Source organism: Lepidochelys kempii, chromosome 25 (assembly GCF_965140285.1).
Source record: "Lepidochelys kempii isolate rLepKem1 chromosome 25, rLepKem1.hap1, whole genome shotgun sequence".
NCBI classification, from domain to species: Eukaryota; Metazoa; Chordata; order Testudines; family Cheloniidae; genus Lepidochelys; species Lepidochelys kempii.
In genome coordinates, this window is record NC_136404.1 from 19,237,975 (window position 1) to 19,254,013 (window position 16,039).

The window sequence follows — 16,039 nt, forward strand, 5'->3', positions numbered from 1 at the left end:
TCGCAAAAAGAAACGGAGTACTTGTGGCACCTTAGAGACTAACCAATTTATTTGAGCATGAGCTTTCGTGAGCTACAGCTCACTTCATCGGATCTTAAGTGATCACTCTCCTTACAATGTGTATGATAACACCCATTGTTTCATGTTCTCTGTGTATATAAATCTCCCCACTGTATTTTCCACTGAATGCATCCGATGAAGTTAGCTGTAGCTCACGAAAGCTTATACTCAAATAAGTTTGTTAGTCTCTAAGGTGCCACAAGTACTCCTTTTCTTAAATATGGGAGATCAGAATTGCACAGTATTCTAGATGAGGGGTCTCTTTGTACCATCTTATACAATGGTAATAACACTTCTTTGTCTCTACTGGAAATACCTTGCCTGCTGTATCCTAGGGTTGCATTTGCCTTTTTCACAGTGATGCAGACAGTGGATAAGATGCACATGCAGACAGTGGATAAGATTTTCAAGCTTAGGTGATTTACAGTTAGGCACCTAAATAATCTCTTACACTTAAAGAAGTGGCCTGATTTTTAGATGGGTTGAATGCCCCCAGCTCTCTGTGAAGGGCACATTTTGGCCAGAGTATTGAAAGCCAAATAAATGTCTCCGCTTTTCACTGGCACTTGAAAATGAAACCCAGAAACCATGGCACCATCTAAATCTTTGGGGTAGACCAAGGAAAGTCAAATATTCAAGGCACCAGTCCCTACATACAACAGCTAGTCAGATCCAGAAGAGCAGTGTTTTTATCGATCAGATAAGTAGAACAGTTGGCACTGGTAATGCAGTAGCAGCAAGAGCCTCTAGTCCAGTGGTCTCCAAAGTGGGGTGTGCACACCCCAGGGGTGCGCAACACCATCCCTGGGGGTGCGCGGTAGGAGGAGCACCGCCGAAGGAGTGCTGCCGACACGGCGGCAGCCGTGCTCCTGGACCTTTGATTCTTCGGTGGCATGCCGGCGGCAGGTGTTTTTTTAAAAGTTTCCCTAGAGCTGGCCCTGGGGGTGCGTGATCCAAAAAGTTTGGAGACCATTGCTCTAGTCTATCACTCAAAACCAGCCCAAGATGCTAATGGCCACAAGTTGTTTCCTTTTTGAGGACTGCCTATTGGCCCATATGAAGTGAATTGGAAGTCTCAGTGCGGGCGATAGCAAACAGATGTCCAGATCACAAGCTGGCTCTGGCTGTCCTACACCTGCCTTTACAGACACCTATACAGCCTATTATCAGGCTGTTCTATAGTTAGAAATGAGTCTTCAGTCTCCAGGGCTGTACACACCAGCTCTAAATTCACTTAAAACAAAGAACTCAGGGAGAGCTGCTGACTTTTAAAATCAATATTTTATTTTACTTGAATGTGCAAATAAATATAAAAAAACTACATTCAAAGAGCTGGCAAAGCAATTACAAGCCCCAAAGCAAAGATCCTTCAAAAAAATGGAAGAACAAACTTTCTTTAATCAATTTCATGCTAGAAGATAGACAGTGTTCAAATGCTGAAATCTCAAATGTTAGCAGGCCGCTCTCAAACACATTGGCACCACCCACTTGTTTCATTCACATCATTTGCTACTATCACATTTGAGACAATAGTGCTGTAAATGATGAAATTCTCACTTAATCCATTCAGATTATAAATTAAGGTTTACAAAATAAGGATGCGTAAAAATACCTGAAGTACACTTAAAAATGTTGGGGAGACTGACCAGGGTCCATGCGTGTATTAGCCTTACGCACCCTGGGAGACTTGGAATCAATTGCATTTTAAGCCACAAGTTGCAAGCTACTTTCTAGTAAACATTTGTCTGTATCACAAAACCATAACAAAATTTGGCACAGTTGGTCATCTCTGCTTGGGACAGCAGAGTGTTGAACAGGACTGAGGTGTGTTTGTAGAGCTGTGTAGAGGCAAAAGAGATGTTGCACTAGTCAGATCTATCCTAACCTTTTACAGAGCTCCATCCCTTACCTAAAACAAGCCAAGGGCTTTGAAAAAACCTTCATATAATTCCTGCCACTGGCATCAGTTGAGCCCTGGACAATAAGAATTTGGGTTCATGGTACAAAGCGCACTGCTGGCAATGGATGTGCATGTAGCCACAAATGCCAAATGGTCAGCCTTGCTGTCTCCCATTCACAGATTATCTTGCAAAAAAGAAACAACTGGTACAGTTTTAGGTCAAATGTGCACAAATGGCCCATTTCTTCTGCTGTCAAGGGAGACAACTGCGAAACCAAATGCAGTACAGTGGGGTAAACATAGCACGACTCCGATAGGCTGCTACTTGGGTCCAGCAGAAATTATAACCATAAAAACCAAACCACAGAAACAAACACATTTGGGGGTCCAATTCCCCCTCCACCCCCACAAATGTCCAGGAGTCCTCGGAGTCAGGGCTGAAAAGAAGCTAGATTTGCCTCATGACACAATGTATTTTACACAGGATTATGTGATATTCCCAGGCTCCTGCAATACACAAGTGAAGTCAGGATGGGGTTGCAGGGCTGTCTTGACTCTGAACTTTCTGGTTCTTTTGCTAGATTTAAGTCAGAAGATGAATGTAGAGTTTTGTGTGGTTCAGAGCCCGGTGGGTGGGTGGTTTGTTTTTTTTGGCAGAGTTCAGGAAGAGGTACAGAACGTGTCAATGGAATAGCTTGTCTACACTGCTTATGCCTGGACAGAATCCTCCCATGAATACACATTTCTGTGTGTCACTGCAAAAGAGAGCATCTGTACAGACATCAGCAAAAGAGCAGTATCTAGGAAACCCTCCAAGCCAATACAAACATGCTTTAAGAGCTCCATCTACTGATCCACTTTGTAAGTGTTACTATCCCAGCAGTACTAAGATATGTGTCTGCAACACAGAGTCTCCAGAGGCTGTCCATCAGCATGCAAAACACAAACAAAAACCCAGACCTCCTCATGGATTTTATTCCAGCTTCAAGCAGTTCCTGAAATGAGAAGGCAGGATATTGCAGTGTGACACAGTTTTATAAAGATCAACAAGGGATCCAATACAGAATTCTCTGCGGAGGCAGAGAATGTGCCTGGGCTCACTTGCTCAGCAATGCAGCCCATGGAGCCATTTCTGATTAGCGCCTGCTCTGAAACTCTTAGCCAATCTAGCTGTTTTAAAATTCGAGGGTCTCATTTCCCTCCCTTGAGGTCTCAAGATTTGGCATTTCCCCACCACAGCAGCAGTAACGCACGTGGCATTCATAGCTTCATTAGTCTGAACAGATAACGCAACTGAGTCCCTGCACCCATGGCAAAGCCACTGCTCTGGGCCCACTGGCCCTGAGGGGTTATATTAAGAAGTTCTGCAGACTAAGGCATGGCATGAAATGCAGAGGGACATGAAACATTAAACACTTCAAAAAGATGAGGCAGCTGCCAGGGTCAGCTCTAGCACCCATCGTGCTCTACACTGACTAGAGCATGCAGCCCCCTCAGCCACCCCTGCAAGCAGCCAGGCCAGCTTGCCCTGTTCCTCCAACGCAGCAGCCTTTGGCAGCTCTTCTGGAGCTGAGCACTTGGCACCACCCAAGTAGACAGCCCACCTTGCTCAGCCTTTCCCACTCCGGCTGACTTGTGGTAGGCCTGATGATAGAAAGCTACTATACAGAGTGGCAATGCTAAGAGCCCTCTTCCAGGAATGGCTTTAGCGCTCTTCACAATGACATGGCCTGGAGGATTACACTGCAAGGAGACAATTCTATGCCATATGGAAAATACATCATAACTCAAAGTAAAATGCTGTTTGGATAAATATCTTTAATACATACATTGCATTCCCACCACTATTCTCAGAGTAAAAGTGTTTTGCCGGCAAAGCTCCTGCTTGGCATGGTCATGTGGATGAGTCTCTGCTCATGGTGAGGCCGGACGGCGACTGTACTGGACTCTGTATCTATTCACGGGGACCCCATGGACATTCACTGTCTCACAAGTTGTTTTGCATGGGACCATGTCCTCGTCCTCATCGCCCATTAGCCAGTCTTGAACCAGTTCTGCTGCCTCCACAGTAACATTCTCTTCTAGCCACCTGCTGTGCCACTCATCAAACTGTTGGTGGTGCTTGAGCAGAACCATGGGCTGCACCTGAGATAAGGACAGTAAAGGTCACTGAAAGGCTCATAGGGGAGAAGGTTAAATCTTCAGCTCTCTGGACACTTGAGACATTCATGCTTTAAAACAACCAGAGGAGCACATATCCCTTGTACCTGCTTCTAGAGGCCTCTGCTTCTTACATGGAACTATCCTCCTGTGCAACTTGCATGGTAAAGCTATGGCTAGTAAACTAAGGTATACAGCATTTACCAGTTCCTCTGCTATTTCAGCCAGCGTGGAGATGTAACTCCAGGGAGCAGTCTGTAGGAATTCAGCCATGAGACTCCTGTCACTGCAGGTGTCGCAGCTGAAGTTCCCCATCTCTGCCAGTGCCTGAGTTGTTGAGAGAATAACAGGACATGCACCTGCTTAGCTCGGGAGAGAGTCCCCCGCCTGTACATGTAATCCTCAGAGTTCATGATGAACATCATTTTGTGGGTGTTGAGCCTAAACCTGCAGTCCATGTTGCATGCACTCTCCACCCCGATCAGCCTCTTCCAGGAACTCTTCACTTCACTCCGCAGAGCTCTCACTTGCTTGCATTGCCACTTGCGGAATTTTTTAAGGTTCCTAGGACGAAACCAAGTATTATGAAGTAATTTAAAATCCCTGGCTATTCAGCTTCCACCCTCCTAGTCACCAAAGATCAGAGCGTGAAATTCACATTCCTATGCCTGGCTCTTCCCAGGAACTTTGCTTCCAGACCATCCCCCTTACCCCCAAGGTTGGCATACTTTTGTGATGAAGTGCAGAAGGGACTAGGCCATAAATTCCCCCCCAAAAGAGGGACTGCTTAGAAGACAGTCCCACTCTCTCCTCCTTACTGTACACTTAATATTGTGTGAAAACCTGACTGCTGCCCTAAAAGCCCCTGTGCAGAGCGCCACACACTGGTTATAAACCTGCAACCCAGTGGGTCTGTATTTCCCTGGAACAGTGTGTACAGTATATTGGTTTTGAGGTGCTAGGGATGGAAAGTGCAAAAGAAATAAAATTTTAAGGGACTCTTTCACACAGGATTAGAATCAAAATAATCTCAACACACAGGGCAGCAGCAGAACCAGCTGTCGTGGGCAAGACACCAGGGAAAGGGGAGAGCTCACCTTTGCAGAAAGACCGGTTTCAGTAAGAAGCCATCGTTCTGGTTGTTTGGGACGCCCTCCACCCCAACGTACTGTTCCATGTAGTTAGCCAAGTGCTATACAAGAAAGACCGTTTCCAAGTCATATCTCCCCAGCCAGAATAAACTCAGTTGCCTTAATAGGATATTTCCAGACTGCTTTTAAAGCTGCCTGTACCTAACCCAACCACCCTGAGCCAATCTGCGTTTAAATCCACTTCTGTATCAGCAGCCTCTACATCAAGGACACACAGTCCTCCACATGCTCTACCCCAAGTACACTCATTGTCCTGGGAAAGCCTGTCCCACAATTTGGAGTGAAATGGAAGGGAACATTCCTGGCAGCCTCCTTTGTCAGTGGCACAGAGGTGACTCCATAGTCCTTGCAGCTTAATTACCTGAACCTCCATAGGGTCTTCTGTTTGGGTCTCTTCTGTATCTAGTAGCTCGATGGTCATTATCACCTGCCCTTTCCTCTGAAGAAACATTACCTGTAATGAAGTGAGACACAAAGGATGTCACCTGGAGCCTCCAGAGCTCGGCAGGAGCCCAGATCAGTGTGCTGAATTTTCATGGAAATTCCACTGAACACAACAGATTGGAGAAGAGGTGAATATACAACATGGCACCCTGATGCTTGACCACACAGAAACCTAGGCTCAGTTCTTGCTACCACTTTCTCCGTTCCTCTACACTGTGTCCTTGGGGATTTCAATGCCACCTTTATGCAGATGTTCTTTCCAACTCTCAAGCTCTGCCCTGCCCCACTCACCCTGGGTGTTCCCTCCTTCTGTGAAACCTGCTCCTCTTGCCTGCCCCATCACCCTTGGCACAGTAACTCCTCAAACTCAATACATCAAAACAAAGCTCCATCCTTCCTTCCCGTCGTCCTCCTGACCCTTCGCCCTCCAAGACTGCTAGTTGCACCACTCCCCTCCTCACCACCCTGATGTTATATTGGACTTCTCTCGCATTTGCTCATGCCTGTCCAAACTGTTGCCAAATGCTGCCTGTCCTTCCTCTACAAGACTTTCCTCTTAATTCGATCCTTATTGCTAGAACCACTCTCCAAAGCTTTGGTTTTCACCTGCACTGGCTACTATAACCACCATCTCCTCCCTCTGCCTCCCCACCAGTCCCCCTGGAACCAACCTCCTGGGCCTTCTGCAAAGATGCCCTAAGACTCCATCCTTCCACATTCAAATCCTTCCTTGAAACTCACTGTCCATAAAGCCTCTGAACTCTAACCCTAGCACTGAAACTCACCACACACTTTTGGACTTGCCTAGGTCTGAGTGCAGCCAGCATTCATGCTGTGCCTAAAGGGCAGAAGCCCTCTCCTTTCAGCTCTCTTTGCCCACTGCCCTGTCAGGAAAGAGCTTTGTCTCTTTATTTGCCTTCAAAGTGCCACATGCCCCTATGGAACTATCTGAAAAGTAATATATTCACTCAAAGGCTTCCTGCATGTCTGAATAAGAGCAAACTTTGATGGGCGCTTGATCACAGCCTCCTTGGCTTGGAGCTACAAAGATAGGATAACTCCCCAGCTGCCTGATCCAAGAGATAAATTAAACTCCCTTGTCCCTAAGTAACAGGATTCATCTAATCTCTTGGGAGCTAGGCTATCAGGAGAGCATCAGACTGCTGCTGTCTGGACCACCCCAGTCTGGTTCCCCTCTGCTTTGGGTAATTCCTCTGAAGCAAGCTCTCACCTTGAAGCAGTTCTCATCTGCCATGCAGCGCTCAGCCTTCCACTGATAGCTGGTCTCCTTGGCTGCCCGGACACACCTGGAGGACAGGTTGCCTCCAGCAGCACCTCGCTTTCTCTCACTTAAGTAGAGCTCTACAACCTTCAGGCAGATATCATCACTCACAAGATGGTGAAGCTGTTATCAAGAGAAAAAGGGGTCAGCAAGTTTCCACCAAGAGTGTGACATACACTGGTGCAACCCACACTGCTCCCTTACATCTGCCCCCCTCCCATTTTGCAATGAATGTAACAGAGGGAGCAAGAGGCAGTCAAGTCTTAAGCACTTGTTTAAACATCTAATTGCTAAACTGGTAACGGAGAGCTTGATAATGTAGTTAGTGTGAATCGTCTAACACAACTCCTAATCCAAGCATCCAAATGGCTTTGGTGGGGACAGTCAAGTGTCATCAGCAGAGAAATCAATGAGAGGTGTAGTCGTAAGTTAACTGGCCACAGGAATTTCCGTTCACAAACTGCATTTTCTCCTGATTTTACCAATAGTCGTTTCCTTTCACTATTTCCTCAGCCTTTTTCCCATCACCTAACGGTTGTGTAAACACCTCAGGAGAAATCTTGGCTTCTTATGTTTGCAGGATACCTTGTAACCCTAATGCAACCTTTGTAATCAAAGAGGGAATACTGAAACGTACAGAAGCTGCAAGTCCACAGGCCTAGATTTTCAAATGCCAATTCCTTTAAACTGCGATACCCAGGGTTTTTAAGCTATGGAGAGACGGGGAGGGAAACAAAGAGTTGAATGCCTGTCTCACCAGGAGATACATTCCAAGTGTCACTCTAAGGTTAAGCTCCTCTTCACCTTTACTCTGACCTTTGCTAACTCTCTCATACACACTGAGAGACCTGTTTATCAATAGGACAAGGAAGGGCTGTCCACCAACTGCACCATGGAAGCACTAAGAGATGATTTGAGAGATGATTACCTGGCGGACAATATTCTGCACCAGCTTGTCCATGGTGAAGCCAATGTAGGCGTGGATAGTGAACATCTCCCTCAGAGTGTCCTCATACTGTGTGGGGTCAATATTCCCATCCAGCAAACTTCTCACCATATCCAAGAATGCTGGGTAGTATTCCTCCAACTCCACCTCACCTGGGCAGGAGAAGAAAGCAGTCACTGCACACAAGAGGCAGAGGGTGGCCCCGAGGCAGGGGACAGAAGAGATAACTGTGCTCTAGATCTAGGACATTTGGCAGCAAGAATATTTTTAGACATAAGCAATACACTTCAAGTGTAGCACCAACCACATCCTTCCAGATGCCACTGACAGCATACGGAAGACCCCATGAGAACAGTGTCACTATCTGAAATTGTCATTGGGGCAGTGCCTGATTCAACTCTCATACATGTGTCTGTATTTTAAATGTGAGCAACAAACTCCAAGACTCTTTGTAACAGTATTTTCTCATGTTCTAGAAATACCCATATAGAAGACATAAGGTATATATCGTACAACAGCCAATGGGCTTGTAGAGGTGTAAATGAACAAAGATGTGTCCCTTGGCTTGTAAGTTATCCCCTAACTATCCTGGTTAATACATGCAGGTAACATTAGTTATGAATCCATAATTCTCAGACACTGGAGAGGTCTCAGTTATCTCTATTCCTCATATTCATGCCAGCTGGTCCCAGTCACTACAAGTGGCCTCTGCTTAAGGCACTCAGAACGCAAACAGCAAAATAATTCCCAGACTGCAGAATGCTCTTACTTGGTTGTTTCAATCTCAGTTCCATGGCTGGATCATTGGACTTTTCTTTCCTTCCCTCACAGAGGAGTTTCTCCCTCTCCTTTTCAGTCCGATACTCTAGAAGCTGCTTCTGAGCTTGACGATAAATCTTTAAGAGCCTTGAGCAGAGAGTCTGGTGAAGGCGGAGGAAGAAATACCAATTATTATTGGCAAAGAACAGACTATACACATCGTCCAGAGGTTTGTGAGACTCAGCCACAGCGGCATCACAGAACCCGGCTTTCTCCTCCAGAGGGCTGCTCAGCGGCCCTGGCACCTGTTTCTTTCGTAGCTCAGGAGCATCCAGGGTCTGTCCCTGGTGGTTTTCTCTGTCCTCATCAGTTGACTCTTCAGAAACACTGTGGTCAGGGAGCGGAGAGAAAAACAGCTCTGGTACGAAGTGATGGACTATTTGCCGAATGGTGGCTTGATCTTCCTTCTGGATAGTGGGCTGTCGTTTCACATAGTAGCTAATGAGTGAAGCTGCATCTTCCAGAATCTGTTTATCCTCATAGATGAAGATGAGGTGAGGCTCGTTCGTGGTGGCACTTCTCCCCTCTGAATGCTGCTCCTGATGCTATAATCGAGGGACAAACAAGTAAGATCCTTCTAATCCATTCCTGCGAGCCATTCCCGCCACAACACACACACAAAATCAGCCAAGTGTTGATGGCTAGGCTGGGGGTCAAGTGAGGAAAGGGGATATTTATGGGATTACATATGCTAATTCTCTTACATTTTTATCTACAAGTTATATATATTTTCGAGCATTCTTCTCACCCACTCTTGTCATCTTAAATTATAAGCTTTTCAGGGTAGGGATGGTATCTTCCTCGATGTTTGTACAGCGCTTCCCACAACAGGGACCCAATTCTGATCTGAACTTCTGGGCATTACCGTAATACAGAACAATATAAACAGACATGATTGATTGTTTGCTAACATATACACCTCATCGTAGACGCTCTCAATCTCATTCAGCAAACTCTTGGAGCGCAGGGCTTTGGTGTCATTTTGTTTGAAGTTGACGGCCTGGTGGTCAAGGGACTTTAAGTACGCCTTCTCATACTGCTCCCGCCAGATCTTGTTGAAGCCCTGCTGGGCTTCCCGCCATTCCTCCTCTTTTGCTTTTAACCTGCATAATGCAGAACAGACCATTTGAAAACCATACCACAGAAATTCACACACAACGTTTTAAAAGCAGCCTGCTGAGGCACAGCAAGACTTTCAGTATTCCCAGGGGAAAAGAAAAAAAAAGACAAGACTTTGGTAAATAGTCGTGGCTGTGAATATACAACATTTAAAAAACCTCTTAAGTGACAGAAACTCAGGCAATCCACAGTAGAGATGCCAACACCTTAACTCTGCCCTCCTTTTTCTGGAACAATTTTCTCGGGTCCTAGGAGATCTCCACCTAACCGTCTCTGTCTTACATACAAGGATTCCACGTGACCAGCCAGAAATGCTGGGAAGTGGAAATGGCTCAGAAATGAGGGGCAGAGCTAAATTTTCCTCAGGCACTAAAGAAGCTGTCACAGAGCAGGGTCCAGGAACAGTGGGTGCTGTGTGAAGATGCCATAGATGGCTGTTGTCCCAAGTTGCTGGCTGCCAGAAGCCAGGATTCAGAACAGGAGATTTGGCAGTTGGGGATAAGGAAGTTAAGAGCCTATGCACCAGGGAGAGAACAATTGGAGGGTGGGACTGATTTTCTCTCTTTTTAAAATACATGTTGAATAGATTAATTTTAATTGTAATTTTAAAGGGAAAAACAACATGAGATGCGCACGCCTAGCAAGCAGAGGCTCTTTGAAGAAAAATGGCAAGAAAAACCTCCTGTTAAAAATACAAGTTGAGATTATATGGCACTAGTTACGTAACAGTCAATGGACCTGTAACAGTGCTGCCCCACATGCAGAGATCACCTCTAACAACAACACACCCTTGGAATCCAACATGATTAATTCATGCATTGGTTCTCAGTGAAGATTAATCCATAAAGAGGTTTTTCTGTTCTAACTGGACAAATACAATTAGAATTTTCAAAAAAAGGCCTGCCCCCCACCCCCACTATTCTAAAGTCTCATTCAAAATGACGTCCAATTAACCTCATATTTTCAAAAAATAAAATCCTCCCTTCCTCTGAGTTGGACTAAGACATTTTAATGCAGAAAGGAACTTTTCTCAGCAAGCCAGTGATGAGCATAACCATAACAATGGAGCCACTCTCATGGCTCCATTACAGAGCAATACAGTGTGCAAATGTGAAGAATTCACCAGGGTGGGGGTGACACAGTTGATTGCCATGCACTAGAAATGATGTATTACAGAACCTGTATTATAGACTGAATTAAAAAAAAACCTTACATGTTAATACCAAAGGTATCTGAAACCTTTTACCCAATTACTTAGCCTTTCAATTAAACTATACGCATTTTTTATATCATGCCTCCTACAAAGAGAGAATCTGAAAAAAGTTTAATTTGAAAATGTATTTTTCAATGTTCACATTAATACAAAAAGCCATCTGAGGAGAAAGCCTAGCTGAAACCAAACAATGGCAAAGCCCCACAGAACTAAAGGAATAGCTTGGTTTACTTATAAAATGAGTGAAAAACCAATTTAACAATTTTCATGGCAGGAGAAGCAGCGATCTTGTTACAGTTATCCCCATATTACACAATCATCACAAAGTTTGTGGCTATTTTCTGCTGAAACATACACACTGTTACTGCAAGAGCAACAGTGCATTGTCATAATTTGTATTGTTAAAGCTGTTCTCAGATGGAGCTAAGAGTCGGCTAATATCTTTGTGACCTATTATACTGAAGTGATTTTTTAAAGATATTCCATTAATTGCTCACCTCTGGCCTGGGCTAGAGTCCAAAGAGATGAAAATAGGTAATTAACTTCTGAAACAACAAGCTTTCAAAGACTACATTGGCTAATTAGATAGAAATGATAAGTGAACCCAAGAAAGAGTTTGAAACCCAAGAAAGTTTACCTTTTTAAAACTACGGGGACCGCAGTAACCGGATTTTTTTTAAGACTCTCAATGATTTCTGGCGCTTTATCACCATAGATACGGTAGATGGCTCTGCGCTGGATAACTTCCGATGTTCCTCCCAAGCAATCATCCAATCGGAATTTCTCCTGATCCTCTTGAGACATCCGAGACAGCTTTTTCTGAACACTCTCCAACACGCGTATTGTGGCCAGATTGGTTTCCAAGACAACATCCAACTGTTAAAGTTCACAAATGAAACAACAGCGTAAGAAAGGATTCAGCAGCTGGTCTCTGCTCTCTTCTCCTTTGCTCAGATCTGTACTTCTATTTCAATGTCCACTGGCTGGGGATCAGGGGCTTCAGTGAGGATTCTCCAACAGTACTCTCAATTGTAGAATTGACCCCCAGATTTCCCTACGGGCTATTTTGTGCTGCACTTGCCCTTGGCAAAGCAGGATGCTATGATGCAGTTGACATCATATCTGGTTTAGAGAGAGACTGTGCTTAGAAATAAAATCCTCTACACCAAAAGCAACATTTAAAGATACAGCACATGCAAGAGTACCAGCAGGCACACCTCCAAGCCCGGCATGAAAAGGAGGGTATGTAAAGCTCTTGAAACCTTTTCCTCCCCTGATACACACAGTGGCATTATGGTGTTCGTGCCTCCTCCCCCCAGTCTGGAGAAGTACAGAGCAATCACCACTACTGGGGAGAAGTGGTGAAAGGGTTAACTTTGGAGAAAAGCAGCCTTGGGAAAGCAAACCCACACTAAAGCTAAAGTAAAAAGAAGGGGAGGGGCTGACACAGCAAGAAGAGCCTAACTCTAATAAATTGAGCCCTGCTCGGATACAAAATTTATATCTGCGTCTGATCCATGATCTACAAAATTGATCTGTGGATATCCACTTCTGCAGATATCAAGTGGATATCAACAGATTTACAAGCCTTTAGATATAAAATTTGGATCTGTATCTATCCATGAGCCACAAAAATAGTCCACGGATATCTATGGATTTTCAGGGCTTTACTAATAAAGCATTCAGCATCTGGCTATTGACTATAAATAAGGCTCAGATTTTGTCACAGATATTTTTAGTAAAAATCATGGACAGATCACGAGCAATAAACAAAAATTCATGGAAGCCCATGACTTGTCCGTGATTTTACTAAAAATATCTGTGAAAATGGGAAGGGAGGGGGTCCAGCACCCACAGTGGCTGGGGGCTCTGGGATACCCCCACTGCCCTTCATGGCTGGGCTGCAGCGGGGAAGCCCCTTCACCGCCTGCCACAAGTAGGCCACTACAGGTGGTCCCCTCGCCGCTTGGGGAGCTGGGAAATCTGGGGGCCCCTGCTGCCCACCAGCTAGGAGCTGCTGGGGGCCCGTTGCCAGCAGTGGCTGAGAACTGTGGGGCTGCCTACTGACAGCTCCAGCCCCAGGGAAGAAAATGTCACAGAGGTCTCTGGAAGTCACGGTTTCTGTGACTTCCATGACATAATCGTAGCCTTAACTCTAAATAATTTCAAGGCTCTTGATCACATGAACAGGAGACCAAGTTGCAAAGTTCTAAGTTGAACAGCAGAACTACCTCAAACCGTTCGTCCTCACAGCGATGCAGCTGTTCCTCATAGGGCGTCTTCTTTGAGCTGACAAATGTAGAGTCTTCAGACCAGGATGGAAATGAGACCCAAGTGTCATTTAATACCTACAACAGAGTCAAACACAGCAGTCTACAGTGTCCTATGAAAAAGGACCTGTTCCTGAGGACCTGATAGGACCTCTACAGGGGAAAATATAAAGTAGTATATTAACATTGTTTCTATCAGCAGGCAGCCAGCTAGGTATTTTTGCCAATGATCTGTGCCAGAATTTTAAAACGTCAGCGTTGACCATTTCTCAGACATTGTGCATGTGAACAGTTGCACCCAGACATTGTTCAAAAGGTGTCTAAGGTGTCCTTTGCTGCTGTTTCATAAGGAGGAAGAGATGTTTGTCTATAATAGTCAGCTACTGGTGATAATGGAGACAAACATGCCAGTGCCAAGGAGGGTTGCTCTATTAAACCCAACTCCCTCTTTCTGCCAGGATGCTCTGACTCAGAATACTCCTTTATAACAAAGGGCAGCAAGTGCTTCACAAACCTACAGGTTTCACTTTCCCTATCACTAGGGCCCTACCAAATTCATGGTCCATTTTGGTCAATTTCATGGTCACAGGATTTTAAAAGTTGTAAATTTCATGATTTCAGCTATTTAAATCTGAAATTTCACAGTATTGTAATTGTAGGGGTCCTGACCCAAAAAGGAGTGTGTAGGGGGGTAGGGAGGGTTGTGGTACTGCTACCCTTACTTCTGGCAGCGGTGCTGCCTTCAGAGCCAGGCAGCTGGAGAGCGGCAGCTACCGGCTGGGAGCCCAGCTCTGAAGGCAGAGCCATCGCCAGCAGCAGCGCCGAAGTAAGGGTGGCCTGGTCTGGTGTTGCTACCCTTACTTCTGCGCTGCTGCCTGCAGAGCTGGGCCCACCGTCAGCAGCTGCCCAGTTCTGACGGCAGCAGTGCAGAAACGAAGGTGGCTCGGTGGGGTATTGGCGCTTTACTTCTGCGCTGCTGCTGGCGGGGCGCTGCCTTCAAACCTGGGCACCTGGCCAGCACCCGCCACTCTCTGGCCACCCAGCGCTGAAGGCAGCGTGGAAGTAAGGATAGCAATACCATGACCCCCACCTGAAATAACCTTGTGACCCCCATGCAACTCCCTTTTGGGTCAGGACCCCCAATTTGAGAAACACTGGTCTACCCCATGAAATCCATATAGTATCAGGTAAAAGCACACAATACCAGAGTTCACGGTCTGTGACGTGTTTTTAATGGCCATGAATTTGGTAGGGCCCCACCGATCACTGAACACAGCCAACTTTGAATGACCCCATACTAGAATTGCACCCTGCTTACAAAGGATTTTTTTTTAGGCTTTGACTCAAAATTTGCTTTTTGATGACTCACTGGCCTACTATGCTACAAAGTCTGTGTACATGCCTGATGCTGAAAAACTCATTTTATACTGTGAAATAAAACTTCTCCCCCATTCCTGCTGCCCCTTCTACCTATCACCAAGGACAAGGTATGGGTCCACGCACAAAGTTGTACCAGTTTAATGAAAGGTGTGATTTTATACTGATTCAGTTAAAAAAGAGCAACTTTATGTGTGGCATTTTTATCTCCATATAAACCTGATTTATATCAGTTTAGTTCAGATTAGCAAATTTACAGGTGCAACCTAAACGGACAGAAGCAGTCTTTAACCAGTATAAGAGCCTACATACAAAAGCTGCACCAGTTTAAACAAAGTGATTTAAGTTAAATTGGTGCAGTGTTCATGTTTCAGAGAAACCCTAAATCATCATAAGAAATCAGTATGTGGAGGGTCCTGACTAGCCTGCTTTGGAAAAGGCTATCATTGCAGACTGGGGATTCAATGGTATTAAGCTTGGAGTACCTCCTTGCAAATGGCTGTTCTTCCGCTGCATTTTGGCTGCTGATAGGTTTTTGGAAGAGCCCGGTAACTCGACCCTATGCGTTTGCAGGAAGCATAATCAATTTCCCGACTCATTCCATCCCCAGATCGGTCACTCAGCGGAGAAGCAAATGAAAGCTCTTTCACTCCAAGGAAGGATTTGAACTGTGCAAAGAGTTCTGGGAATTTCCTTAAAAAATGAACAAACATACGTAATTATATTTCACATCATCACATTCTGTCTGTTTTGTCCATTAAGTATTAATTACTTTGGTTCTTCACTATCTCTTATATTTCATGCAGACCATGGTCAAAACTAAACTGAAAACTAGGACTTTCCTGACATAGCCCTAAGAACTCCCTCCACCATAATGTTATATGCTTCAATCAATCATTCTGCTTAAGGCTCTTTTCAACCATCCTCTTGGTGGAGGGCTAGCGAGAACTCCCTTCAGAGTCCCATCAATACCACTCCTTAACCTGCTGAAGGAGTCTTTGTTCGTTGCCATGAGAGCCCTCCAAGAGAAGTGAGAGTGTAACAGCTCAATTGGCCTCCATCAGATACTACTTCCGCTATTTGGCTGTTTTACAGAATTGTTCTAAGACTTTACGGACTAAAAGTTGTGTCAGATTTTATTTCTCCTCTATCTGAATGATTGCTAAAATTTTGGCATTGCTAACCCAGAAGAAACCTTTGACTTCATAAGGTTTTAATGTTGAAGCATGAGAGAAAAAGTGATATAGCAAATGTTTAAAAACTACACCCTACATGTCACTGGAAAGACAAGTTCACTT

The 16,039-nt window shown here is 45.0% G+C and overlaps 1 protein-coding gene across 5 annotated transcripts in view; it reads right to left on the bottom strand.

Annotated features, from left to right (window-relative positions):
• Window positions 1-1,337: 1,337 nt before the first annotated feature.
• The window catches only part of SIN3B (SIN3 transcription regulator family member B), a 32,425-nt gene continuing 17,723 nt past the window's right edge, over window positions 1,338-16,039 (bottom strand). For 4 of the 5 annotated variants that reach the window (XM_078850575.1, XM_073324700.2, XM_073324702.2 and 1 more), the window contains 11 exons: window positions 15,227-15,434; window positions 13,326-13,442; window positions 11,732-11,970; window positions 9,682-9,865; window positions 8,713-9,307; window positions 7,926-8,095; window positions 6,947-7,120; window positions 5,633-5,725; window positions 5,218-5,312; window positions 4,480-4,684; window positions 3,761-4,105 (listed from right to left, as the gene is read on the bottom strand). In XM_078850575.1, coding sequence (XP_078706701.1) covers window positions 3,875-4,105; window positions 4,480-4,684; window positions 5,218-5,312; window positions 5,633-5,725; window positions 6,947-7,120; window positions 7,926-8,095; window positions 8,713-9,307; window positions 9,682-9,865; window positions 11,732-11,970; window positions 13,326-13,442; window positions 15,227-15,434 — 2,311 coding nt within the window. In that variant the 3' untranslated portion in view covers window positions 3,761-3,874. Of the gene's footprint in view, window positions 2,956-3,760; window positions 4,106-4,479; window positions 4,685-5,217; window positions 5,313-5,632; window positions 5,726-6,946; window positions 7,121-7,925; window positions 8,096-8,712; window positions 9,308-9,681; window positions 9,866-11,731; window positions 11,971-13,325; window positions 13,443-15,226; window positions 15,435-16,039 lie in introns of those variants that run through there. The other variant, XR_013635006.1, reaches the window with a different exon arrangement.